The sequence below is a fragment of the Falco biarmicus genome, chromosome 2 (genome assembly GCF_023638135.1).
Source record: "Falco biarmicus isolate bFalBia1 chromosome 2, bFalBia1.pri, whole genome shotgun sequence".
NCBI classification, from domain to species: domain Eukaryota; kingdom Metazoa; phylum Chordata; class Aves; order Falconiformes; family Falconidae; genus Falco; species Falco biarmicus.
This window is the reverse complement of record NC_079289.1, coordinates 18,228,357-18,256,158: the sequence shown is the minus strand read 5'-3', so window position 1 is coordinate 18,256,158 and position 27,802 is coordinate 18,228,357. Positions and strand designations below refer to the sequence as shown.

The following is a 27,802-nucleotide window of genomic DNA, read 5'->3' as shown; positions in this document are numbered from 1 at the left end:
CGTTCTCTTGGCTGAGTTAGCAGAGTGGCCGCTCTAAGGATGTTTTTTCTTCTTGAGTCACACACGTCTGCTTAATCTACTGGAAGTTTTTTAAACTAACCTGGTTAATCCTGCACTGAAACAAAAATGTAACACCCAGACAGGTCGCACTCACAGCTGGCACAACAGGAGGTGGTCAACAGCTTGTGGATGGTTCTACCTTAATCAGCCACAGTTATTCTCATAAAGATTACTGCCTCACTTTTCCCCAGGACTTTTACTGACGTTGTGGCAGTTACACAGAACAGATTTTTGGAATTAATAACCCAGGAAGGTATTATTAAATTCAGTTAACAAATTGACTCATTACTGTACTATAAAAGAATAATCTTCATTTACTACAAAAAAAATTGAGTTTAAACAGGCTGCTATTCACTGATCCGCTGCCACGTGAAGAGTGCCTTACCAGAGGCTGACAAGCAGTCTGCGGTTCCATAATGCAAACACAATGCGCTTTTAAACACAGTGTTGCTTTTTGAAGAGATATTTTACAGGAGAAGCTCTATCTTTAACAATTTAAATACCCTGATTCACATGAAGTTTATATGGCTTACCCCTTTTGCTTCAATGGCAATTCAAGTTTAAATATTGTAGCATCATTCACAACTGCTTTGTATGCCTGAAAAATAATTACAGATTATTAGTGCTTCACTCAATTTCTCTCTAACATATGAATCACAAAGGTCTTATCTCTTTTTAGATTCCTTTAACATGAAATTGATCCAATTTTTTTTATTAGCCCAAAGATTGCAGATTTTGTTTTCAATACGAGAGTTCAAATCCTATGATTCAATTTCCCATGAACTGATGTTTTGCATCTTCTCTTTTCCATTAATGTACTGCTTTCCTTTATGCAACTTGAAGCATGACTACAACACAAATAAAAAGCTAATCAGTTGGTAGTAAACTTTCATCAATATTTAAGTCTGTATATTTACCAGAGTAAGAGCAGCTCCTTGATTTAACAGTGAATGGGCACAAGGATATCGGAGACATTGTAATATGAATGACAACAACTCTTAAACTGAGAACAAATGATCAGCAGAAACACGTACCTTATCTCTTGCAGTAAGAAATCTTGGATCATCCTGAAAAGCTTCTTTAACCAACTTACTAAATCGATTAAATAGTGTGAGCAATTGCTCTACATATTTCTCAGAATCCTAAAGTTAGAGAGGCAAAAATAAAAAAAAACACAGCTCCATAGAATTCAGTATAAGTTCACATGTAATTCTCTAATCTGTAATAATGTGGTATTCTCAAGCCTGCATAGTATGAATGAGCATTTTATCTTCATTCTCTGTACTGAAGAGCTCTACAGCATGTAAGCCTCAACACAGACTTTCAGGATAGCATTTCCAATACACTAACATATTTTCATATTCAAATATTGTATAATAACTCTGAAAAGTAAATAAAGTTTTCAAGGACCAATAAAAGGCACATCCTAATTGCTGCAAATAATCAAGCCTCCTAGACTCAGAGAAAAAGATAATAAAAAGCTGGAAAAGAACAGCGGGAGAACAACTTTTAATTTCTACACTGAACAATCACTCTTAGACTGAAAGCAAATTTCAAATTTAATCAGGAAGTTAGAATTCTGAAAAAACCCCCTTGATTAAGCTGTTTTAATTAAGATGCTAACACAATCCTGCTATATAAGTATCATGCACATTTAATTTATAATCTTACTTTTACTGCACACTGGATTCACATTTTAAAGCTACAACTGAAAATGTAAGGAATAAAAACTTATTCTAAAGACATCTAAAACTTCCAGTGGATCAAAATTTGATGTTTAAACATAAAATATTCAAAAATTATTTTCATTCACATGTATGTCCCACAAGTAGAGATATTTAACTTCTGCAAAGTTGGGTTTTAATTCTTATTTTTAAAAAACCAAACAACACTTACAGTAGTAATAGTTTCAGCAGCTGCTACCATATCTGCAAGTCCAGCACTAACAATATGTTCTTCCAAGTCTTTTAGCATAGGCTCTATGCCATTTGGAACTTTATCCATCAGTGAAAACATTAAATGCAACTCTGAAAGATACAAATACTGATAAAGCCACCAAAGACCTGTATGAAAAACAAATATACTGCATTTCTGCTAGGGATGTCAAGTGGAACACTGAATATGTAAAGAACAGGTAATCCAATTCATCCCTTAAAAGGAAAAATGTTTTGAATACTGTTCTAATTCTGGTCCCACAAGGAGATTCTTCTGAAGGCACAAAGAAATATTTATTACAGTATAATATTTGTGTATGCATACAACATCACAAGCTTGAATGGCAATTTGGATTAAGTCCAGGTTCTCAGTATAACTGCTGCCTTAAAATCCCTGGCAAAAATGGGTCTATGGGTCTCTCTCTCAGTTGGAAGCCTACAGGAGTTTATGCAGGAAATAGTATGGATTCAGAATTTTTTTTGTTTATGTTAAAGCTAAACAGAGCTGTCTTTGTGTATCTTCCAATACCATCTATAATGTTTTGTTTTAACTAAAAGCATGCCAAATTCTAAAGTAACCAAAACTAAGGTAAACAGCATTTTTTTCCTTTGTGTTTTCTCAAAGAGTTTATTTAATTTTTCTGAAAGTAACCAGTTCAAAAACTTTAAAAACTGATAGTTTGTCTACATTTTGTGAAGGTATTTCAACACTGCTAAAAAAAAAGGGTACTGAAACATTGACAAAGCTGTCCACAAAGGAACACTTGGATTAAGCCCACTAGATTGTTTTAGAGACCACACAGATTTGAACTAAACACAGTAAAGAACTCTGCTTAATGACATAGAACAAACCGATCATGGACTCGGATTCTTTTTTTGATAGGAAAAAAACCTGACAGATTCGCTTAGTTCCTCAGTGCTATATTTACTGTGAAAGAGGACAAAAGCCAGAGGATCTGTCTTTGTTCCCTCCTCTGCAATATTTCTGTCGGCAACATCAAGATCTTGTCACCAGTGAGGATGAAATATTTGTTATCAACTTCTGTATCCCAACAACTTTTGCAGAACCAAATAGAAAAGCAATCCACAGAGAAGAAAAAATCCCTTTAGAACATAACAATGCAAATCGAAGAATGGAAACTACAACCAACCTTCAATAAGAACTTGCAACGCTAATAGAGACAATGGCCTAAACAATGGGATTTCAGGAACAAGGGGGGAAAAAAAAAAAAAAAAAAAAAAAAAAAAAAAAAGAGTCAGACTATTGTCACTGCAATTTAGATTTACTGTAAGTGATGGCAGCACTGTTTTACCCAAATCCAAAAAACTCACTCACCTTTTACTGGATCTTTTAAACTGTTCTTTACAAAAGGGTGAGCGGGAGAAAGAGGTGGCAGAAAAAAGGAAACAAAAAGATACATCCACAGGTTCTACATCTGTTTCTATAAACTAGTGATGGCATGAATAATTCCAAGAAAAAAATGCAGTGGTTTCTCCTAATAAGCAATGGCAAAAGAAGACTCCATGCGCATCCCTAAAACTGCAGGAACCCCCAAAACCCAGATTCCTCAGACAGATTTCAAAGTAACAAAACCAAAGGAAGTTTTCACTGGAATTTCTCTCAGAATACATTATGACACTGAAATGTAAAGAAATTCACATTGTAGTTGCTGGGGCACTTAAACATGTTGTTTTCATTTTGTATTCATAAAAGCCAAGTGTATTTTCTATGTGTTATGAAGTACTTAAAAGAATAAAATTTAGGCCTCCCATCCCCAATACTATAAGCAAACAAAAACACACTAAGCCAATTCTGAAGAGCATTTGCAAGTTATGACAACTTTGATAGCTTTTAGTTAGAAAACATTGTGCCTGCCTTCCTTTGCACGGCATGTAAACATTAAGTACTTAATGTAGCAGAGTATTTTACAGTAGTGCGCAGCTCACAGCCAAAAAACCCAGTCCTTTTTTGTCAGTTGCTGTTTAATAAAGAAAATATAATGGAATTCTTTGGGGCAAATAGTATCAGAAAGACACATGCATAAGCAGAGGATACTATCAGATGCATATATTACTATGTATAGCTCCAGTCTTTAAATAAGATTTTTATCATCTGCACCTGCACCCTTTGTTAAAACATTTTAAACAGCATAGGTAAGTCTAGCTAAAAAAAAAAAAAAAAAAAAAAAGGAAAAAAAGAAGATTTGAAAGAGACACCTGAGTTCTTATATACTAAATGAAGTATTCTGCAATCAAGCAGTATCACAGGGCAGATGTAGCCACAAGGAAAGAGAGGACTGTGTGAATACTTCAAGTTTCTAAAGAAAGATGCTTTGAATTATATAGATGAACCCTTCTGAAGTTCTGCATTTAAATAAGCCTCCTGTATTCTCCCAAAGGCAGTAACATATACTCGTAAGAAGTTTGGTGGCTTTCTAGATTTAGCTCTGGACTACTGCCAGAAATCATGCTGCTAGATGAACAGATCAATATGACATAGTTTTGAGGTCAAATATTTTCTGAAATGCTAGCTTTACAAGTGAGTATTTTCTACGCTGTTCTAAGTCACAAAACAGTTTTCACATTTGCATAGTGAAAACTTTCTAGACATTAGTAAATATTTGCTAGCTGCAGGATACCAGGACTTTAAAAAAGAATAATTACCCTGTGGGGTTTTTTTATTATTATTATTTTTAATTGCACCACTTGAACAACATTTTAATGACTTCTCTAGTTTGGTTTATCATACAGGACCAACACAAGACTTCTGAATCACACTAACCTCTCAATTTCTGGCAGCAGAGTTAAAAAAAACTTTTGAAAACTTTAAAAAGGCGTGCAGAACTAACTTTCAATACTCAGAGTGACATACTGGCTATAAAACCAGATGAAAAACTTGCAGAGATTCTGTTCATTGACCTATTGGTCTTGCACCAATAACCAGAGTAAGAAAAATTTCTCCCTGCTTTTCAGAAAAACAGCTTTGTAAAAAGATGCTTCATTTTTTTTCCAGGGGAAAGGGGGTAGTAGGGGTGGAATGAAGCGGGAGTGTTTGTATCTGAACTATTGAAATAATAACAGTTACCAGAGTTGGTCAATGTGAGGAAAATAAGTTGTAGAAAAAATAAAGAAAACAGAACACAAAATATTATTTTCTTTCAAGTAAGATGAGAGCTCTCCAGTCATTCAAATTAGGGTATCATAAATACAGATTTCAGAAGCAGCATAAAAAAATACTAACCAATGGTGGTCACTTTTTGTGGGATAAAATTGCCCACATGCAGTAATATATTTTTCTTTGAAACACTGCCACCATCTATTAAAAACAGTAATTTGATATATCTACAAACACATCTATTTTTATGCAGTTGATGCTGAGTTCATCCTGCACTGCTCTTGAAGCTTCACTTACTTTCTGTTTCATTTCGTTTGATCATGCCTTGGCATTCAGCTAAAATAGTCTCTTTAAAAGATGTCACCAGGGCATTGACGCAGCACTCCATTAGCTGAAATATATCAAACACAGAATTAGCTCATTTAGCCATCTGAACACCAAAGTCTGGTTTGTCTCAAGTTTGCCATGACACACAAACTTGTCTGTTCTCAACAACTATGCTCTATAAATTAATTAATTAATTCACTGATTCATAAAAGTATGTATAATTTGAATAAAATCTATACAGGAAATGGTATTTCTTCAAAACATGTAGGTTAGTAAATGTGGTGAACTCTCTTCCCAACCAGTAATAAGCTTAATATTTCTGTCGCCTCTTTTCTCCCAAGGGAGCCACCACTTTTGGAACACCAACTACCCTACTTAGTTTCCAAGTATACATCCAAGGGCTAAGAATAGTTCTCATTCCAGCATACCCTATTTGGACCAGGCTGGTTGGCTTGAACAAGGCACTGTGGCTAGATCTAGAACAGAAACTGCTTGTACATGTCAGGACCATCTCTCTTTTGTCAGCCTCTTTCTACAGGTTACAATTTATAGCTGTGCAAAATGAATTATTTACACTTAACAGAAAAAGAGGTAAAATACATTGTGATCCACTGCAAAAGATTCCGATTGAAAAGGTGTTTATTTAAAATAACCTGTTTCCTGAACTAATTTCAGCACAGACAATTATGAACTACTCACTGTGGTTAAATCTTCCTCCAGAATCTTAACTGTGTAAAATATTGCTCAAGGAGGGGGAAGGGGGAAGGAAAAAAAAAGTAAAAACATCCTTTCTATTAAATGCTCATATTTCAGTCCAAGAGGAAATCTGGAATAGTTTTAATGAAATTTCTGTTGCTTCTTTTGATTGCAACGCACAATAACTCTTTCAGGTATTCTAAATGAACACTGAGAAACTCTTTACCCCTTAGATTGGCCAGCTTATTCTCAAACATCATTATCACCCACTGTGAAGCATAGAAAAGAAAAATTATACCTCACTCAAAGTGAAAGAATAAAAATCAACCTGAATAAAAACCTACCCTTCAATCTGAACTTTTGATCTACATTTACTATCAAAAACACCTGTAGAAAGCGTAAATTGCCAGACTGGGAAGTAATACAGATTTTTGCAAGAAAAAAATATAATGAATGGTAATAAAAACATAAAATGAACAGTTTTGTATCAATCTACTGCTACCAAATAATATTGCAATACACATAAAAATAAGAACTGCAATATAATAATGCTATATAAAATACATCCAATTTTCTACACATTATACTTACTGCTTCTACAGAGTTACATTCACGCCTTGTTTCTAAATATCGTAGTGCTCTTTTCTCTTCTTCTTTTAGTTTAGCATCTGCCTGTGCAAAAGTAGAACAGCAATCATTTTAAGTACTAACACTTTCAGAACAAAGTTACAACAGAATTTTTACTTACATATTTCATATAATTCTGTACACCGTTTTGTTGTAAATAAGAAGGAGCTTGTGTTCTATAAAATCTCTCTGTTGAATCCAAATATGCCTTTTCAAAGTTATCCCGATATATCTGAAGTTTATCTTCAGGATTAGAACAAAGGTTAACTGCAAAGAGAAAGTCCAAAGTTACCCTCAAGTCTTGGAAACTCATGTGACTCATAATAAGCAAATCTCTCTCATTAAAGTCAGTCTTGTATTAAAAGGTTACATTAAACAATTTGAAGTATCCTATAAATGCACTCTGATCCCTAAAAGGAACCAAAATTGTCTAGTTTCTGCTCCAAAACCATATAGGTTAACTATAGGGAACTGGAAAGAACTGCATACTTCTCTCCAGCATTTTAGACACTCAAACACAGTAATCAGAAATACACACACAACTGCAAAATTGGAAAGAAGTTTAATTGAACAGCCTGCAAAGCTCTGAAGAAGCAGCACACAATGGTGAAGCTTCACCACAGAAGTTTCAGATACACAGATCTGTTTTGCAGAGAAGCAAGATCGAGAATCTTAGATGCAGCCTATTTAGCATTTCTTCTTCAAACTGTCTGAAAAATCAGAAACAGTATGGAAAGGAGCACAAAGTTTTATCTGCAACTCCAAAAGGTCAAGACGTAGTTGTCTCTTTGAAAATACCAATTTTGCAGTAACTGATATGTAGCTAAATCACATAGAAGTTAAATATTTTAAACAGAATTTAATTGGTATCACATGTCAACAACAAATCCATATAAAAATACTGAGATAATCATTCCAACCCTACCACCACAACTGTCAACTTTGTATGATGAAAATTAATTTACTGAATTGAGGAAACAGAGATCAGTCTGTGCAAGACATACCATATGATTCTCGAACTCCAATAACAAGCTGAGAGTCGAAAGCTTCTCCTAGTCTTTCAGCATGAACTAGCTTCATTGCACTGTCCTGAAGTCTATTTTTTATATTTGAAAATATGGATTCATTCCATGTATCTAGCATGAGCTGTGTATCAGGAAGAAGAAAAAAAAATCCTGTCAGAAAGGTATAGCTAAGCTTGCGCAAAACACAAGAAACCAGAAACAGAAATCAAGCAATCTATAATGTAATTTTCAGGTTATATACAGCAGTTCAGCTTAGGATTTTATCTTGCTCTGAACTTGTTATAGAAGTAATATTCAGCTTGCATTCTAAGCTTACTATATGTAACCAGACAGCTAGGGAAATCAGTATTTGATAAATATATTAATTCCGTAATTCTGTATTATTTCTACAGTTCTCAGTAATCAGTGAAGTAACTTTTCCAGCAATCCTACGTGTCAGGAGTTGCAACATCAGGGGGTACTTTTGAGCCAAACATCCAAATATAGTTCATTATTTGACAGGCTCAGTCTTAAACAAAACTAAAAATGCAGTTAACACCACCATTATGTAAAGAAAAAGACTGATGGTTTTGGATTGCATTTATCTAATATGGAAGTTCAATGTACAAGTAATGCATATGTGATTTATAAAAACCTCCAGACCTCACCTAAGCACTGTGAAGTTTTAAAATTAGTTATGGAAGCTCCTAACAAAATCCTCATCGATAGAAGGGTCTGTTTATATTCCATTGTGTGTTATTTTGTGTGTGTGTGTGTGTGATTGCTGCTGACACTGCTGCAAATATATTGCATTACATCTGAACACCAGACCCAATGCACTACAGCTGAGCAACAGGAAAAGCTCACTGGCAGGCCAGGCCATACTTGTGCCCACCTAAGCTCCACCAGCTGTTCAGCAGTAAATACTCAAAGCATGCTACATGTTTCTTAAAAAATTTAATTTGCTTTAGAATTCAAGTTACTGTAGTCATTTATTATTTTTTTTCCCCTTAAGACACTGGATCTGGCTCTTTCTATATGCCACTGAGTAACTAAGAAAATTATGCCAAAGCTTAAGAGGTAATTTTTTTTTTCTATGCAACTCATGCCATTTCATTGCTTTAGAAGAAAGCTCAAGCTTACAGTATCTTGAAATCTGACAGTAACTACTATGAATGTAATTCAAGCATGCCAATTGTCAGTCTACACTGGCAGCAGAAAGGTGGTTGGAATCACAAAATTTACCAAATCAGTTCACAGTAAAGCTTAGATGGTCTTATTCCATTCTTGCTTTGTAAGTTTTAGATTTTAACACAGCAAGCACCTAATAGAAGTCAAATATCCTTTCAAGAGAGTTAAGTTTACCATCCTTTAGTCTTAACTTCTCCATAACTGTCTTAATTTCAGCTAAATATTTCTGACACCAAACTCATAGGTGTTGGAAGGGATTTATTGTTCAAAACACTGGAACATTCTTAGAAGCAAAGCTTTATTTGATTACACTTCCTCAATTACTTTTTTCATTATTTTAACATTATTGATATGCACATTCTGGTTGCACTGTACAATTAAAGAATCTGTTTACAAGAGCTGAAACAAGTAAAAAATGGAGAAGAAAACAGTGAGATAATGTCAAGCAACCTGGCAGGCATATTAACAGCTTTGTCATGGTCAAACTGCTTTTAGACATTATGGATAAGGAAGTTTTATGGAGATACTTGAAGAAAGACACACATATAATTTTGGGTGACTATATTAAGAACTTCTCAAGCATGGGAAAAGTTTTCACAAGGTGCTTTTTAGAAAACTACAGAGAATGATGCCAGAAACAGGAAGTGATCTTCAGCAGCAAGTATGAAATAGTAACATAGCTTGGAGACTCTGGGCTTTCATGTCCTAATGATGAGATGTTCCTGGACTGCATATTAGAGATAAGACACATCTCCATCACCTTCAGCCCTCAACAAAACCTGAATTGTTAGGCACCGGTTCTTTCTCCCAGTTCCTCCTTACTATTTTCTCTATTCCATCTTGTTTCTTCTTTCATTTCTTAGTTCTCCTGCCTACATACATAACTCTGCCTATAGCAGAGTTAAGAGTTCAAGTCTGCCAGATCTTGAAGAGCCTAATAAGATCACATGTTTTCTTCAACAAACGACGAAAACAAAAAAAGGTAACTCGAGGTGGTGATTCCTTTCTTTGTTGCTATTCTCTCTTCCTTTTCTTTAAGAGGTATAGAGGATCAGATCTCAAATTAGGAGGGTGAAGAAAAAAAATCTTGCCCAAAGTAATGCTTTTGAACTATTTTGTTCTTCCCATCCTGGAGATAGGGGGACAGTAAAAACGATCTTCAGTAAGTACCAAGTGAAAGAGCAATAAATAATTTTAATTTCCCTACAGATACCTTCTGCAATGAAAAGGGATAATGAATAACATTAAACTAAAGGACTTAATTTACAACTGATATGCTCTGGTTTTCTTATAATAAGACTAAAGCAATTTCTAGGACCATTATTCATGAGACTCAGAACGCTGAGCACTCCCATACTCAAAATCCTAGACTTTCTTTACGTGTTTGATATGGAACAGTAAAAAGATCATATTCACAAGGTTTTACATGTCCAATATTTTCATTGATATCTCTGAAAGTTTGGAGGAAAAAGGGGATATCAGATCAATTGTCATATTTAATTTAAGATGACAGTATTTAATTGATCATTTATAAAGTGCAGACATGTGCCCCAGTTAAGATGTTGGCCTAGGGAAATGGACTAGGTGTAGAACTACTCATTTACATACACAAGTACGCTTGCTACTCACATGTATAGAAACAGTAGGCGAATTTATAACCGCCCCAGGATTCAAGTAATAATTTAAAAAACCCCCACAAAACCAAAAAAACCCCAAACAAACCCAAAGCCCAACGAAGTGCTTTAACCACCTGAATAAAACTGTTAATAGCCAAAGCAAAACTGGAAAAACAGATTGGAAAAAAAAAAAAAGTTGCAGGGTTGTTCTGACCCTCACACTAAAGCATAGTGATACATCATATTACATGATTGGTGCGATTTCATCTTCAGCTACAGAATGCCTTCTGTACTATTACTGTAGGCAGAACAGTATGCAACAAAACTCTTAATACCTACCACTTACCTTTCGAACAATACTGTCTTCTACATTAGACTTCTTGTTGCTGCCCTGCTTGCCCATTAACGTAATCTCTAATTGACAAAATGGCTTGGGCAAAATATCACACTGTGTGAAGAACTTGCGCCACTCCACTATATATGCTTTTAGTAAAGCTGTATCATCTTGATGACTCAGCACTCTCTGGAAGATGTGGAGGGGGAGAAGAGGTAATTTATATACAAATTTCTGCACAAAATATGGATTGGCTTTTCTTATACTAAAAATAATTACCCATAGAAAATTCAAATATAAAGATATATCACAATAAGAAAGTCTACCTATTTAAGTGCCATTTAGTTTAGGGATGTAGTTATTAATCTGTGGCATATGGACCGTTTCTAAAGGGTAAAGAAAAGTAAGAGCAAACAAGTAGTCTGTAAGTTTAAATTTCCCAAATGAACCTTTTTGTTTTTCTTTTAAGCCATCTGCAAGTCAAAAAGATTAAAACCTTTGGTCTAAAGGCATGTACTGGTACAACCATATCTAAAAAGCAAAAAGAAAACAAACCCCTAAGGACTATGTTAGATTCTATAGAGTGAAAAGTTTAATTCAATGGCATTTCCCTTTCCTTAGACCCAGACAGCTACCCTGGAAACTACAATGACATTGTACAATGGCTATCATAATGCCTAAAAAGATGCGTCTCAGACAACAGCCAAACAAACCACACTGAAGGCCTCAGTTCAGCACAGTATTTATGCATGTAAGCAAGTAAGCCTACGGAACTTAAATCAACATTTATATGCCTGGTTATAAAAAGGCCTCTATAAGAAACTACTTTCTTTTAAGCAAAACCTTAGTGGTGTAAACCTCTTCACGAATGAAAGATTTTATACTTTCATTTTCTTGCTTTCAAAGCTTTGTCATGGGTTTTTTAGTTTGGGGTTTTTTTAGATATATTTTACAACCACCCCTTCTGTTAAATCCCTTATTACACAAAACATTTTTTGTTACATATTTTACAAACACAAACATTTCCTTTAAATCCATTGATGACTTCAATCCTTTGGGGGGAAGCCCATAAAACTGGATGGCTACATCAGTAGCACAGATATTTCTATTACACCATACATATGGCTTATTTTAAAGCCATCCATGAACATCTCAGCACAGCACTGAAGCTAGACAAAATATTTTTTCAGACAGTAACTTCTTATAGAAAATTTTGCCTCAAGAAGTTTTCAAGTGGAAGATGGTTCCCTAAGTACTGTTGGATAAAAAAACCCTGATGTTGTGTTTTGGGTTTTTACTAACACAAAAATCATTGCCCACCCCAGTTTCAAGGACTGTAAGAAAACAATGAGCCAAGGCAAATGCTCAAGGCTGTCTTCTTTTTGTCAACAGAAGTTTGCGGGGTAATTAGGATCTCCAGAGCATCACAGAACTTCAAACAAAAAGCAATGCATTTACAGCCAATGGAAGTCAGAACTATTTGGTTATTTTTCTAGCAATATGAATAGGAGTTATGAAACATTAAGAACTTACTGCTTGCGCTTGTTTAATAAAATCAAGGATGTCTTCCTTCAGAGCCTGATGGATTTTTGCTGGACCTTTATCATCCCACAAGCAAACTGCATGTACATCTCTAGAAAACAATTTATCCGTCTTTTAGTAACAGCTACTAAAAGTTTAATGCTGTAATCTATGAGGCCTAAATAGTCATACTTTAAGTATGTCTAAGAAATTACACTTTTGATCTATCATTGTCAAATAACACACAATTAGATCCCAGTGATGAATGCAAGAAGCATGTTTGGAGAAGAGTCTGAAGCTGTAAGAAAGTCTCAGAAGCAAGTAACAGCAGCCTATCTAGGAAAAAGGCTATGGTCAAGATGTAGAAGCCAATTCTGTTTTCAGTATTTATTCAATAGCCTTATTGCATTAAGGACAATTTTTAAAGCTTTTTTTTGTTCAAAAGACAGAAATCACTTGCCAGTAGAATCATTACTACTCAGCCCGTATGACTCTAAAAATACTCTCATTAACATGCAGCCTTCACTCACAGTTTCACAATCCAAACACTACAACATCCTTGCGCTAACAAAGGAAACAGACTTTCCATGCAAGAAATCAAGAGCTCGGGGCATCAGGTAATTTAAAAGACATTTTAGTTAGTTAATAAGGTCACTTAAACATTTCATGACAGGGGTAGCATTTTAAAGTGAAACCTTACTGCAGAAAAGCTGCCAAACGGCACTGCAAAGCAAATTCTTATTAAGGAGTTTTAATCAACATTCAAATAATTTTTTTTCTATCTGACAGCCTAGGAAGTGTAACTTAATTCCTACTTTCTTTCCATACTAAAAATTAAATAAAGCAAGCTACACTCCTAGCCATACATCTATATATAATGTGGCCCAGCCAGCCTTTTTTTTTGACACATTACCTTCCCCTGGTTCTTCTTCATCCTTTCAATAATAAGGCCACATCTTTGCAGGAAAGGAACTATAAAATCTAAAGGTATGACTTTGTTCCTATTAAATCAATATAGTTATTTCAATACAAAACCATCTTTTTTAATTTAACTGAAAAGGCAAACCTTATGAAGCAAAAAGTTCCTTTGACATGGATCAAAGGTGCTGGCCCAGGACTTACAGAGGTCTACCTAACTTGTGAGACTCACGCAACTTTCACACCCAGAAAAGGTGTTACTGTATTTAGAAAGCCACCGCTTCCCGATAGCAGTAAAAAAGCAATACTGGATGATTACACTCAAAGGGCAGGTAGAAGACACCTACAGATTTTGCATTTTTATTAAAAAGCTTAACAAAGAGCACTGCACAAAACCAAGAACCTAGGAGAGCGGAACTCTTTCCCTCAATATCTTTAATTTAGCCATAAAGTTACTTAAGTTCTATTCAATAATTCAGCTACAAGAAAAATAATAAATGGAATAAATACCAATGCAGCATTATTGAACTAGTTATTAAAAATGAAAGCAATGACTCGGAACTGAATCTGTATCCTAACTATACCATGTTTCTGGCAACTACTATAGTCAAGACATCATAAGATGCTAAATCTCATTACATGATAAACTACCTTTCCTTTGGCTGGCAGAGAAGTGTGACAGGTGCAGTAAGATGGGTATAAAAAGAATCACTGCACCGTCCACATGGAAAAGAGCAATAAAAATACAGACTGCATATGAATAAATCCCTCTTTTGTGACAGATTTTAAAAAGCAGAAGGAAAGGCTGCAGATTTAAGCAACAACTGTATTTAAGTGAAAATAAATATGCTGAGACAAAGATTATTTTAGACATACTTTCAATATATATGCTGTAACTCACTTCTATATTAGTTTAGCAAAGGTCACAATGTATTTTAAGAAAAAAAATCATCACCTAACAGGGAGCAACTTCTGGCTTTTTGGAAGGAGGAAAATGGCAGGGTTTTTAGAAAGTACAATAATGCAAACACTGTCTGAAAAATATATGTCATACTTAGAATATAAAAATATCCAAATTATGCCAGTTAAACTGCATCACCCTGTTACTTCAGTAGCATTCTTAAGTTATTTTACAAGAAAGCCATTCAAATGAGAATAATGTAACATTCAACAAACTGCCTTTAAATGAACTTACCACCAAAGAACTAACCAACATTTTCTCTCTAATTCTGGCAAAAAAGTTTGTGGGCAGGTACAAAACTTGTTTACTATAATCAGCTGAAGTTCTGCTGTTTTTTCTCCGTCCTATCTGCAATGACCTGAATCTCATCAAAATCCTACTTCTGCACATTTACTGTGATGTAGGCACACTTACCACTTAATAAAACTTAAATTATTACTTCTGTTCTTTGTGTTCCCACATAGTCTGTGTCATACTTGACTTCTGTATCAGAAGTAGTACTGTAACTGTATTCCCATTACACCAAAGGATGTATGATACTAAAAAATTACTTACGAGAACAGATCAAACCATTGCTGTTTTGTGACAGACTCCTGACGAAGAAGTTTCAGAACAATAGGGCGCATGAAATCCCATTTGTCTTCAAACTGAAGTGAACCTTTATTCTAAAAGGAACAAAAAACCCATCGTTAATAAACCAGTTTCTTATTTAAAATTATCTTTAAGGATTGTAGTGTCTATGGTTAATGTAAAAATATCTTCTCAGAGGTGTCTCATAAGCTAGCATTTGAACTACAACACCATAGCTGACCAACACTTTCACAGTATTATTTCAAGGAACACAGCAATTACTTGTTTCTCAGAGAAGCAGATTGCCAACTTCTTCCTTTATTCACTGCATTAGCTACAATGCAACAAGTTCTAGCAAGTGTTCTTTACCTGTGTTAACAGAGTAATACATGGAGAAAACAAATGATTCTTGGTTAGCTTCACTGCCCCAGCCAAGATACACCCAATGAAAGTCGCTACACAGAGTTGCAAAGCAGTCTTGAATAAATTACCATTACCCAAATGGTAGCCAGGAATCAGGAATGGTACCTTTGGATGCTGCCATGTACCTTTCTTCTCCACTGTGCATTTGGCATCAGCAGCAAAGAGGGAGGAAGGAAGCAGAGTAACGCAGGAGCTGTTGTATCATAGACTCCTTTCCTGTGGTTTAACTGGTCATAGGCAGCTTAACAGCCAAGACGCAGTTGATGCAGATCATGATTTACACCGTGCTGAAAAATCTAATCCAAGGTGAATTTTTCCCAAACTTAGATGCAAATTAAGAGAAAAGCTACAGAAATGGAAGTGCTCCCATATCATTCTGATTACTGTGAAAAAGTAGACAGGCCACCTTCCATTACTAAAAAAAGCAAACTTTAAAACAATATCTCTATTGCATATGTTGTGATCCTATCTGCTTACAGCTCCAGATTTTAAAAAGAAAAACCTGCAATAAAAAAAAAATAATGATTGAGAGTTCTGTGCCAGAAAGACTACTGGTTATCTGTAGCATTATGTTCCAATGCACTGTCTACGTTTGACCTGATCATTGTCTCAGCTAGTAATACTATGTTTGACACAATTCACTTCAAATACAGCAAATAATACAGCCTTAACTACTTGAAATTCTGACAAGTGCACTGTTCTGCCACTAACATCTCTTCAGACAGAACAGGCACAAGCAGCACACCAGGTTCTCTCAACTATGTCCTAATTTCTACATGGACATTTACAATTAAATCTGTAATTTAGTATTCAGAATAAGCACAGTTCGGAAACTGTATCCCCTGCTGCTCTTAAGTGCAGAGATGTCTCACCTTCAAGTTATAAAGACGCAACAGGCATCACAGCAACAGCACCTAGAAGCCCCACAGCATTATCAAACCATTGAAGTAGGTACTGAACATAGGTTTCACAGAAGTAGCCCCTGTTTGATAAAGTTTATAATTCTTTCAACATTAAAAAAAAAATAGAAAAAAAATTGTTTTCCAATTCAGAGACAGTTTTGCCTGTTTCCACTGTAAAATAAATTAAAAAAAAATAATCTCTGAATACACCATCTTTGCAAATCATCAACTACATGCTTCCCCCGCATTTTTTACAATTGTTCCGTAAACTTTGATGAGATGCTGTAATCTTCCCTCTCCCTGTGAAAATTATTAGTTTCTATTTGCAGATATCTCTGTTCCTGGTCCTTCTTTTCAGGATAACGAACTTGAAAGATCAGCTACTGAGCAATTAGAAGTTTCAGAAAAGGCATTATAAAGTAAGTAAAACCAACTTCCTAAAAAGTTTTCCTGGGGAGTGAAACTTCAAAATAAATCCCATAAGTTTTCTAGAAGAGGTAGAAAGACTGTTTGGCAATTTTGGAGAAGTGCAATACAGCCCTTCGCTGAAAACAGATGAAGATAAAAACTGAATGGTCTGTCTTTGTGAGTAACACTAGTTTCACTGTGAAACTTGAAAACGTGGCTGGGGTGGGTGGTAGAATCACAAACACTAGTGTTTACATTATTTAGATTGTGATTACCTGCTTCCTCCTAAGCAGCACACATAAAACTCCATTTCAGTTGTAAAAACTGCATACATAGGATTAAAACTTTTTTTTCCCCCACTTCCTCCTTTATTCCTAAATTAAGCAGAAGAGGAAATAAAATTAATGGATTAAAACTGAACTATTCTTTACATTCAATAAACAATCCAACATCTTCTAGACAGATTCAAGCTTCCATAACCTTACACTTTTGTACTGAAATTACAAGAAGAAAGGGTGCTTAATACCACCTACTGTGTCATTCACATTCATTAATTCCACCCCTATTATTACACAAGAAAAAAATATTCTATAGTAGAAAAGGAGGTCAAACAGTGGTAATTCTCAGTTGTTACCAGAGTCACACATACACCAGTGACCCAGACAACATGAGGAACCCATTTCCCACTTTGTTTAGCCACTCACAAACCTAGGGAATCTCTGAGCAGTATTTCCCAGGTAACTTTTCTTCTGTAGCTTGTTGCCTCAAACCAGAGATCCCAAGGAAAAATAAGCAGAAGGCAGTCACACCTTTGATGAAATAAAATTGCTCCATTTACCAATTCTTCTCTGAAAACAGGGATTACAACTGATAGCCATACCCTGGCTAAGTAACCATTTCAGGAGTTTAAAATTTAATGCTTTGAAAAAATAACTCCACTTGCGAAATATTTTATGTTTCAAAAGTCACTTCACTAAACTTCTTCACAGAGATTTAAAGTTCCATTTTAACACTAAACTCTACTTGAAACGTATACTACTTCACACACCATATTGAAATATATACTACAATTTTACTCACCAAACTTATTTTTTCCTCTTCTTCACTTCTATGCATAAGCACCTAAACACAGTTATTTTGGGATATCAAAAAACATGGTGCTGGATATTATGTAGAATTAGTACAATGACGCAAGTGGAACTGTTCCACTAACCATTTTTCCCAATTTGGGTATTATCATGTAACACAAAATTCCTCTCCTTAACTGCAAGCAAGTTTAAGAGAAGTGCAGCAGAAGCAGGCACAGAATACGGTGCAAGATCCTAAATAAACATGGAATAGAACAAGGCAAAGCAATATAACAAGACCTCCACACTACTGTCTTGTTGAAACTTGAAATGTCTATTCTGACATTCACCCCTCTTTACTGTGTACTCTATATATGTCAAGCCACATACAACTTCAGCCCTGATCTCCGTCAGATGCTCTAAAGAGTACTGTAAAAAAGCAACATCCTCTACATCTTATTGTACATCTTATCTACACATGAATAACATCTTCACCCTTATTACTTCACTGTTTTCAGACACTAGATATGTTAAGGCTAGTTCACAGAAGGATGAAGTATGAGGTCCTAGACAGAAATAAGCGTGAAAATTCACCATCTGATTAATCTCTGCTAGCAGAAGCTCTAAAAAAAGTATCACTGTAATGATTGTAGCAAAGTTCCTACACAAAGCAGAACAGTAGCAAAAGGAAAGCTTTGCTATGTAACTAACTAGTGTGCAACATTGCCTAGCTTCTTCAGGATATCCTAATTGGAAATAACAAAGAAACAGACAAACTTAAAATACAGATCTAGAAATATGCACTTTAACTTGAACAATTAAAAAACTTCAGATATGTTCCCAGTTGTCAGTGACACAGGTGTGAGAAAAAATAAACCAACCAGTTGAAATCAATGTAAAGGTAAATAATGCTTTTCATTTCACTTTAGTCTGCAGGAAATCTGCTGCTTCCTTTGCTTCTTCTCTCCTAACACCAAGCTCAAGCTGCAATTCATCTCACAAGGATGGACTCTTGCATTTGCCAGCAGCTCCAGTAAAGCCCTACAGAAGTGTCAAGATCAGCTGGCAGGGATACAGCTACAGGTTTTCTTTGTGCTTTCAATAAGCTAAGGTGCCTTCCAGAAACTGCAGGAAAACTTGGTTTAGACTATCTCCTTACTGTAAAGCGAAGAAATTACAGGTTCCACCACACCCCCTGAAACAAAGTATCCCACTTCAAAAGTGCCAGAGCCACATGTACGTAGAGAATAAAAATTCTACCTGACTTACGTAGTAATGGCTCAGTCATCAACAGGAAAGCCACAGACTCAATGTGGGACAGCAGCTCTGCTACAGGTAGGGTACCACGCTAGCTCACCATGTAATGGCTAGCTCCACGTACTTCAATATTTTCACCACATTACCATTTGTTGTATCTCACCAGGATTCAACATGTGATGGTCGTTCTAATTTTGTGTTCAAAGAATGGTCTCTGAAAATATGCCTCTCACTAGAAAAATAATTTACAATTAGGACAACAATGCACTCGTGGAGTTTAAATGATGCCCTTTTAAATTACAACAGCCAGTCAGATTTGGATTCAGCTAGTATCTGTTACTAGAATAAGAAGAGAATATTTCACTTCATTTTCTCAAATGTAAGAAAGTAGAAAGTCGAATGAGGATCGGGGAAAAAAACAGAGAAAACTCTTAGTTCCTGTTTATCCTAGCAAAACCAAGACCTGTCTAAACCCAAGTTAGATTTGATTATGCACACTTACTTGGAGAAGATATGGAAAAAAAATTATCAATTCTAACACCTCTCCTTTCTTACCCAGGGATTTTTACTGTACTGAGACATTGCTATTTTTCCCTAAAGCATAAGTACATTTATTTCACAGCTTCAAACAGCATGAGGCACTGCCAATCAACACTAACCTGGAATCAACTCTGACAGTACTCTGATGAGCAGAATTGGGGAACAAAGGACCAGATCTCGTTCCAGTTCTTGCACCAATTTGTTGTGTCATTATAAACAAAGTCAAATCACTGTATAATCTTTTCTTTTGTAACGCAGGACTCATACTTTATTGCTTTTAGAAAACTCACTAACTATTAAGTTACAGTGTCTAAAAACACTTCAAATGACCTGAAAGGCCTATTTTAGAATAGGTATCTCTGTGGCATTTTTCCTAAAACATACTGTGTGTATAATTCTTGTTGTCAATATAAAATGTTAATGATTCAGAGGCCAGTTGTAACAACATGACAAGTCAACACAAAGGCTTCAGTTCAGCAAGAGTCACCTCGCAGAATCAAGGCCTTTCACTCTATTTTCACTTACTATACACCTATTATTCTTTCAAAACAGCTGAAGCGGAGTGCTGACAAATCTCACAGTCCTATGTTTCTTCTAGCTGCTATGGGCTATGCAACCACATTTCGTCAAAACATGGATTGGTCTTCCTGGAGATCCTTAAACATAGAGCAAAGAGATGGACTAAAACATTAATATGTAGATGAACTGTCTGAGCCCTGCTCTAAACCCACACTCCTCCACAAAAAACACTTTTCTTCTTATGGGACAGTATTTTTTTCTCTAGTGTTCTTGGATTCTTCAGTTTCAGATTTTTATTTACATCTTATCAGCTTAAAAACCTAACTACCCACTTACGGATAAAAATACAGAGAGATGAATTACAATTAATTTCAATTACATTTCAATTAAGATTTTTTTTTTAAAATACCTTTTTAATACTAAAACCTTTTTTTGGATACCAGGCAGGGACAAGGCTAGAGTAATAAAACCAGCAGTTTCAGGCCAAATCTATACATCCAAAATAGGCCAGATTGCTACAATGTAAGCAGCACTTCTTCAGAACCACATTTAACTATAATACATAGCACTGCACACATGTATACGTCTGTATTTACATACATTTAAATTGGAAACTGATGAAGCTAAACAGACAGCCTTCCCAAGGCCTTTCAGCCTAACTACACTGATGTTCCATAACCACTTACTGGAGGCATTAGTAACAGTTGTTTAAAGTAGGCCCGTCTCCCATGTGCTGGCATAGCCTCAAAGGCCACATACAGTCATCTTCGCACACATGCCGCAGCTATCAGGGCAGGCAGTTCTGAGCTCAAATACTGGGCCTGTCACACTGAAAACTTGCATGCAAATCTGCATCACCTGGGGTGACTGACAGCTGTCACCGAACGCCGGGAAAGTGCTTGAAAACATCCGACTACAAAAGCAAAGCCGCTTAATGTAAGCGAAAGGCCTCCGGGAGTTTTTCTTTGCAGGAAAACTGAAGTTAACGAAAAAGCTGGGCTGCGGTGGCAACCCAAACGACGACACCTGCCCAGCGCGAAGGCATTTTTCAACTCTTTGTTTAACTTAAAACTAATGTTCCGCACGCCGAGGTCTTCTTAAATAAACAAAGGACGACGCCGTGCCCTGTCCAACAGCACGACGCAACGCCGTTCCCAGCGGCGCCAGTTTGGGGAGGGAGAGCCGGGCAGGGGGTGCCGGCGGCCGGAGGCCACCGGCCGGGCCGGGCCGAGGCCAGCGGTCCCGCAGGCGGCGCGGCGCCCAGGCCGCTCACCTGAGGGAGGGCCGCCGGCCCGGCCTGCCAGCGACAACCGGGGGCAGCGGCGCCCGCGGCCTGCCCCGCCGCCCGCCCCCCGCCCGGCCCGGCCGCCCCTGCCCCCGCGGGGCCCGGTGGGGCAGCCCCGGCCGCCCCGGCCCGCCGCCTCGCTGCCCGCGCAGGGCCCGGCCTGGCCCCGCTCTCACCTTTAAGAGATTAGACGTCGCCATGATCCCCCCCGCGGGGCCTCCCCGGCCGGCGGCAGCGGCAGCTCCTCTCCCCGGGCTGGGCTCGGCTCCCCCCGGCCGCTGCCGCTTTACATGGCCCCGGGCCGCCCGCCCGGCCGGACCCGCGGCGGCGGCGGTAGCAGCGACCGCAGCGCTGGGCTCCCCTGCCCGGGGGCGAGGCCGGCGCCAGGCTCGGCGCGCTCCGCAGCGCGACCGGCTGGGTCCTCCACACGCAGCCGCCCCTCAGAGCCTCATGGCGGCGTCCGCCCAGGAGGCGCTCGGCAGCAGCCCCGGCTCCATGGAAGGGGCCGGCCCACATGATGCGGCGCTCAGGCGCCGGCCCCGCCGCCAAGCGCGGGCCCTCGGGCTGCGGGCTCCGCCTGCAGCGCCCCCTGGCGACCCTCCACCGCCACCGCCGCCGCGCGGGGAACCCCCGCTGCCCCGCCCCGCGCTCCCCGCCGGGCCCGGCCGCCCCGCCGCGGGGGGGTCTCTGCACGGGGTGGGCTCTGCGGGACGGGCTCCGGCACGAAGCCCCTCGGGCGGGGGCGGCCGCCGGGCAGCTCCCGGGGGCAGGCGGCGGCGGCTGCGCTCAGGTGCTCTTTCGCCCGCCTCCGCGGCCGCCCCGGCCCCAGCGACACCCGTCGCCCGTCGCCCCCCGCCCAACCTTCCGCCTGGGTTGAGGCCCCGCGGAGCCGGCGGCGCGGACGCCCAGGTCGGGTGCGGCGGAGCAACGCGATTTATAGGCAGAGGCATAAACCTGCTTGTACTGGGGGTAGCTGGCAGCGTGGGGCTCGGCCCGGCTCCCCGTCCCCGCCGGGCCGGTGGCAGCAGCAAGCCTCGCGGGTGGCCGCCCCCCGCCCCTGCGCTCGCCCGGCCGGGTCACCTCCCTGCGCCCGAACCCCGGCGAAGCCCGGGTCTCCCTGCCAGGGTTCACGCGTTTCCTACTGAGTAACAAATGTCACGGTTTAGGTACCTTTTAGGACGGATTGGGAAACTCTCAGGTTTTATTTAGACAAAACAATTCTACTTCTCTATTAAAACTTTTAGCCTTCCTCTAAACGTGGCTCGAAGACACTTTCAGCGAACTTTCCTTACGGGTCAGGAAGCCTGCGGGTGGATGGCGCCCATCCCGCCGCCGCTGCGCGGCACCGGGGACCGGGGACCGGGGACCGCAGCGCTCCCGCCGTCACCCGGGGCACGGGGCGAGGGACGTGGTGTGAATAGGGGGCAGAGCCCCTGTACGCGTTAGAGAAGCTGTAATAAAATACTCACCAAATCTGTTCACTGTGGAAGTTCTGATGATGCTGACTCAATACAGCCTGCAGCCTTGTTATCTCAGTGCGTTGAGGTAGCCATGTTAAGGCCCTCTCTCAACTGAGAAGTAAAAGGAGGTACTGAGTAACTTACTATTTTGACAAAATTTCCAGCTTCTGAATGCTTCAATTAGTCTACAGTCTTTTCTTTACTCTTATTATATATTGTGTTTTCCATACTATAAATATTTAAGTGTACGCTATTTGTTGCACCTAGAACTCATGCAGTTATAGAGTTGTATAATATATTAATATGATATATATATTCATATGTATCACATATGAATAATTATATATATCCTATATCATTGTTCAATATAGATCTAATTGTATTACGTACTACCCATTTCATATATATTCTACAACACTGCTGAAGTTACGAGGCCTCCAGCAGGGTCAGTAAAATGTGTGCGGTGTGTATTTGTGCATCAGCCACTGCGCGTCTGCATTATAGGTATGTAAGTACCAGAGAAGCTGAGATACAGGCAAATATTCTATAGACTGTGATACGGAGGCAGTAATTTCTGGGAGACACTGCTCCATGAACTGATTTATCGTCTTTCCCCCGAACCCTTCTATAATGTGATTATTTCCAATTATTTGAGATTCTTTTGTTCTCTTTCAATTTCTGTTGCATCTATTGATTTTTTTAATATATGCTTCCTATTAATGCTACAAATCAGTGATGTTTTTAAACTGCTTTTGAGAAATAGTTTAGACATCATTCAGCCAGAAAACAGATTAACTGTAGAGGACTTCATCTCAGTTCCCTTTGTTGCAAAGCTTGGAGTACAAAGCCACAACGCAAATTGTTAGAATGTTATAATTGCAAATTTTGCTTAGCCAGCATTTAAGTGAAATGAAGTTGGGCTGTGTTTTAAAATGCTGCTTTCAAATTATGGATTTCTTTATATTTCTCTACTTTTCATGCAAACCTACCTTCCAAATGTTGCCACAAAAATGTAAGAGTAGACAGGACAACAGCCGTATCTGAGCACCTTCCATGGTCTTGTCTTAAGTATCCTCAGGTCCCCAGCAGCCTTTGTTGTAACATTTTTGCAGTTGGCCCGGAAGGGTTGGCAATGACAGTACTGACTATAAGGGCTCTTGCATCCTGCCCAAGTGTGCTCTTGTGCAGTACTTATGAGTAGTGCTGGCCAAGGAATAAAGAGAACTTGAAGACCGGAGAAGCAGTGAGATAAGGAAACAGTGGTACTTATTACTGATATTAAAAATAATGTGCATCTCATTTTGCATGGCTTAAGGAATGACTGTAATTTTTTTTCTGAAGATCTGTGTATTAATTTTCCGGGAAGTGAAGACATCCATGAGCCTCAAGGTTTTGCAGTATTTTAATACCACTTCAGGGTGCTTTGACAGTACACAGTGTTACATAATCTTGTTTTATTTGGTTTAATTCTATTGTAAATGGATTATTACTAAATTCTGATAGTAATGAAGATATTAATTATTGATTAGTATATGGTACTACATCGGCCTACAATTTTACATTTTTTGCATGGATTGTAAAAAACAGTGTGAATTAGACTTAATCCCAAAATTGTCCATGGGTTCAAAGTGATTTGCAAGCAACAGCTCATTAAGATTTGGATGATCAGTGAAATTAGTACCATGCATAATATCCTAGATGTCTCAGAGTGAATTGATTCCAGGTACAAACCTGTCTGCTTTGAATGAATCTGGGAGAAATATACACTGCTGTGTTCTCTTCTAATGCCCTGAAACATGTGGTAAAAATAAGATGTACATAGTTTCTTCTAATCTTCCCACAGTCCATGATGGGAAAAAAGCATTTGATTGTTGAGTGGTCAGTTTTAGACTTCTCTCGAATCAAACTAGATATATTCAGTGGGGATACTAAAACTTGTGTTTTTCCCTTCAGTGGGAAAGTCTCGTTTATGACTGCTGCAGACAGTCATGGTGACCCTATGCACAAACCATGCCGAGTGCCTGAAGACAATCCTTTTAAAAGGGCAGGGACACATGGGCATCTACCTGTAGCTGAAAAAAGAAGCACCATCAGTGACCAAACTTTTCACATGAAACAACTTCTTCTATGTTTGTTTCTCTTTCAACAAGAAAGCAAATACTTATTTCTGGTGTTTATTATCTGGGCTTCACATCACCCTTTTGGTTAATAACAATAACATTCTGGAGAAATTGCCTGTGTGTGGGAGTAAAGACTACTGTTGCTTTCACTTAGAGTTGTTTAAGAATTTGGTATCTTAGCATCACCAGAACCACCTATCTTGTGCATCTCAGGATGACCTGTTTGTTCTTACGCCAACATTGTCCTTTAGCTTAAATAACTTCTCTGTCCCTGATGTTTACTCTTCTTTGATGTATTTTTAGACAACAGCACTATTTCCTTGCATTTTCCTTGCTGGAAAACTTTGCACTTTTTGCCTTGAGTTACATTGAGGGTGATGTGGAGTGGTGCAGAGCGACTGTTTGCAGGCAAAACCTGCAGGAGAATTTTTGCTGAGGCCAAATTCCTCCTGGGACACAGAGAACCACGTGGCATGCGTTAGGCAAAATGTGGCCGTTGTTCCGTGCTGAGGCACAGAGTTGCAGAGAACCGCTGCCAGGAATTACATCTGATGTAATTTTTCTTCTCCTAGCCTTTTTTTGGACAGCTAGAAATGTACTGTTCCATTCACGCTGTGTGCTTCAGGAGTTATAGTTGGTCTGTGAAGCTTGGTAGAGTGGAAGAGGATACAACATGAAAAACTGCAATTCTATGTTCTGCTTTTCTGATACTTGTTCACATGCGCAGCTCTTTTTCAGTGTTCAGTAAGCTTTGTCTCTCTTGTTTTAGAAGTTCCTCTGAGAATCAGACAGTTTTCCACAGAGAACTGGGCAGAGAAAAATCCCAATAAAATGAGCAGTGTTACTGTGAAGTTCAATGTCTGGCTGACTGGAGTTGAGACTTCAGTCTTTGAAACATATGTCCCAGCATAGCTTTCTCTATTAATGCACATAACACTGGCTATATGTCAGGGAAATGAGAAAAATGATCTGCACAGAGGATGCTTTTTCCCCTGGATATTAAGCGGTAATTATTTTAAAACAGCAAATTAATATAAATTATGACTAAATAGCTAAACTATTTGCTTGGCATTGAAAACCTAACCAAAATGGACAATTCTCAAAAGTGCTGCAGAGCAGTGCCAGCCCTGCAAGATTTTTATTACTAAGATTATTACTAAAATATTTTCCACAATTGCTCCCCTCAGTTTTAGTACCGTAATACTTAGCAACTACCACTAACATTTTAAACTACTGCCCTGCTCACTGTCAGACCTTGGTGCCAAATACAGCTTCTGGCAGTCCCTTCTTGCAAGGAAGCCAGTCGAGGAGAAGGTGAAAGCAGAAGAAGCTTGCAACGTAGATGTAGTGTCCATGTAGAGTTATACCCAACCGTTTGTCTCCTGCAGCTGTCCCACAGAACCGACTGATCCTCAGGGAGCTGCTGGAGTTGGGGAGTCAATAGCCTGCGTCTCTGTGCTGACTCTGGGGGTCCTTCGCACTTCCCTTCATCCTGCAAGTCCCCTGACAGTGATGGGAATTACTGTAGGGTCTTAAGGGCTCTGGCAGTGGTTAGTCTCATTGCTCCCCTGGGGCTGTGCAGGGATGGAAGAAACAATCTGTGTCTTCCTTCCCACCCTTAACTTGTTCGTTCACTTCCCTGGTGACTGAGTTTATTGCTACAGGAGGCTCATTTTGTCCCTCCACAATTTCCTTGGAGCAGGAGAAATCAGTTTGCACACAAGCAGATCTGAAGCCACAGCAGTGAGCAATCACAGTAATTAAACGATAGCTGAAGCTTCAGCTTGTTGGCCTAAGCATTAATTCCATTTACATAGCGTTCCTTTTTGTTGCTTCTACTCTTCTCTTTCTGTAGAAACTTCTTAGCTGGAAGGTGGGCCTTTAGCAGCTGGTGAAGGTACTCAGTGTTGTTCTTAGTATGCGCTGCCCTTGTAGCCTGTGAGACTGCTGGAGGTTGGTGCCAGCTGGGTTACGGCGCTGCTGACATGCAGTAGTATTCTCTCAGCAGATTACACACGGAGTGTCCATCCCCATGTAGCTCAGGCCTAGCCTAAAACACGACTTTCTCTGAGAAATGAGTGAATGAAATACTTTCAAACACAGTGATGCATTCTAGCAGCTCGGGAATGCGATTTTGGATTCCTCAGTTGGAGTTTAAGTGAAGGTTTACCTACCCCTACATAAAGAGCCTGCTACTCCCTGTTCCCATCTGGCCTCTGTGGACAGTGGACAGTCATGGGAGGAGGTGCCATGCAAGTGCTGTGGTGGTGTTTGCTGCTGAACAGCTGTCCCCTGTCTCCCCAGGGATAAAAAGCTCACACTGTGTATAGATTTTGGGGGATTTGTGCTATCAGGTTCTTTTCCTGGACGCAATTTGGCCATGTGTTTGCTATTCCACAACAATTGCTCTGTGGAGTCCTGTGCCTGTAGAGCCAGCTCTTTCATGTTAAAAGTGCTGCTTAGCAAAATGATTTTGGGTTTGCAGAACCAACTTAAGTGTTCTTCACACATATGCTACGCTCCCACTAATTAAGTATTATGCAAGGCAAGTTGTCTTCAGGAACCTGTACAACTTCATAGTCTCTATATTATGCCCAACTGGCACATCTTCAATCACATTACTTTCATTAGATTTGCACGTTCATTGAAACACGATAAACAATTCTGCTATGCTCGAAAGCAAAATTCAGCTTTTCCACAGCTGTGTTGGCCTCACAGAAGAGGAAATGTTGCTGAGTAAAATGACAGCATACGTAGGTAGTTGATTTTCAGAGGAGAGCCTCATGGAATATAGCACTGAACCTAGATGTTGATTTACTACTAGAAATGAGCTGGGAAGCAAGTATACATGCATTCATGAGAAACAGTAATTCTTTTTCTCTGAGGATCAGGCAGATGAATTTTTGGTTGAATTCTTCTAGTTTGAAATACATTCAATGATAGCATT

The 27,802-nt window shown here is 38.9% G+C and overlaps 1 protein-coding gene across 3 annotated transcripts in view; it reads right to left on the bottom strand.

The window, feature by feature from the left end:
- Positions 1–21,786, bottom strand: part of CUL5 (cullin 5) — a 33,772-nt gene extending 11,986 nt beyond the window's left edge. The window contains exons 1-12 of one of the 3 annotated variants that reach the window (XM_056328018.1): positions 21,452–21,786; positions 16,883–16,981; positions 14,860–14,969; positions 12,438–12,537; positions 10,917–11,093; positions 7,764–7,905; positions 6,881–7,026; positions 6,724–6,804; positions 5,407–5,500; positions 1,957–2,087; positions 1,095–1,202; positions 594–658 (exon numbers count right to left, since the gene is read on the bottom strand). In XM_056328018.1, the coding sequence (XP_056183993.1) occupies positions 594–658; positions 1,095–1,202; positions 1,957–2,087; positions 5,407–5,500; positions 6,724–6,804; positions 6,881–7,026; positions 7,764–7,905; positions 10,917–11,093; positions 12,438–12,537; positions 14,860–14,930 (1,115 nt within the window). In that variant the 5' untranslated portion in view covers positions 14,931–14,969; positions 16,883–16,981; positions 21,452–21,786. Of the gene's footprint in view, positions 1–593; positions 659–1,094; positions 1,203–1,956; positions 2,088–5,406; positions 5,501–6,723; positions 6,805–6,880; positions 7,027–7,763; positions 7,906–10,916; positions 11,094–12,437; positions 12,538–14,859; positions 14,970–15,402; positions 16,105–16,882; positions 16,982–21,451 lie in introns of those variants that run through there. The other 2 variants (XM_056328017.1, XM_056328019.1) reach the window with 2 other exon arrangements.
- Positions 21,787–27,802: the final 6,016 nt, after the last annotated feature.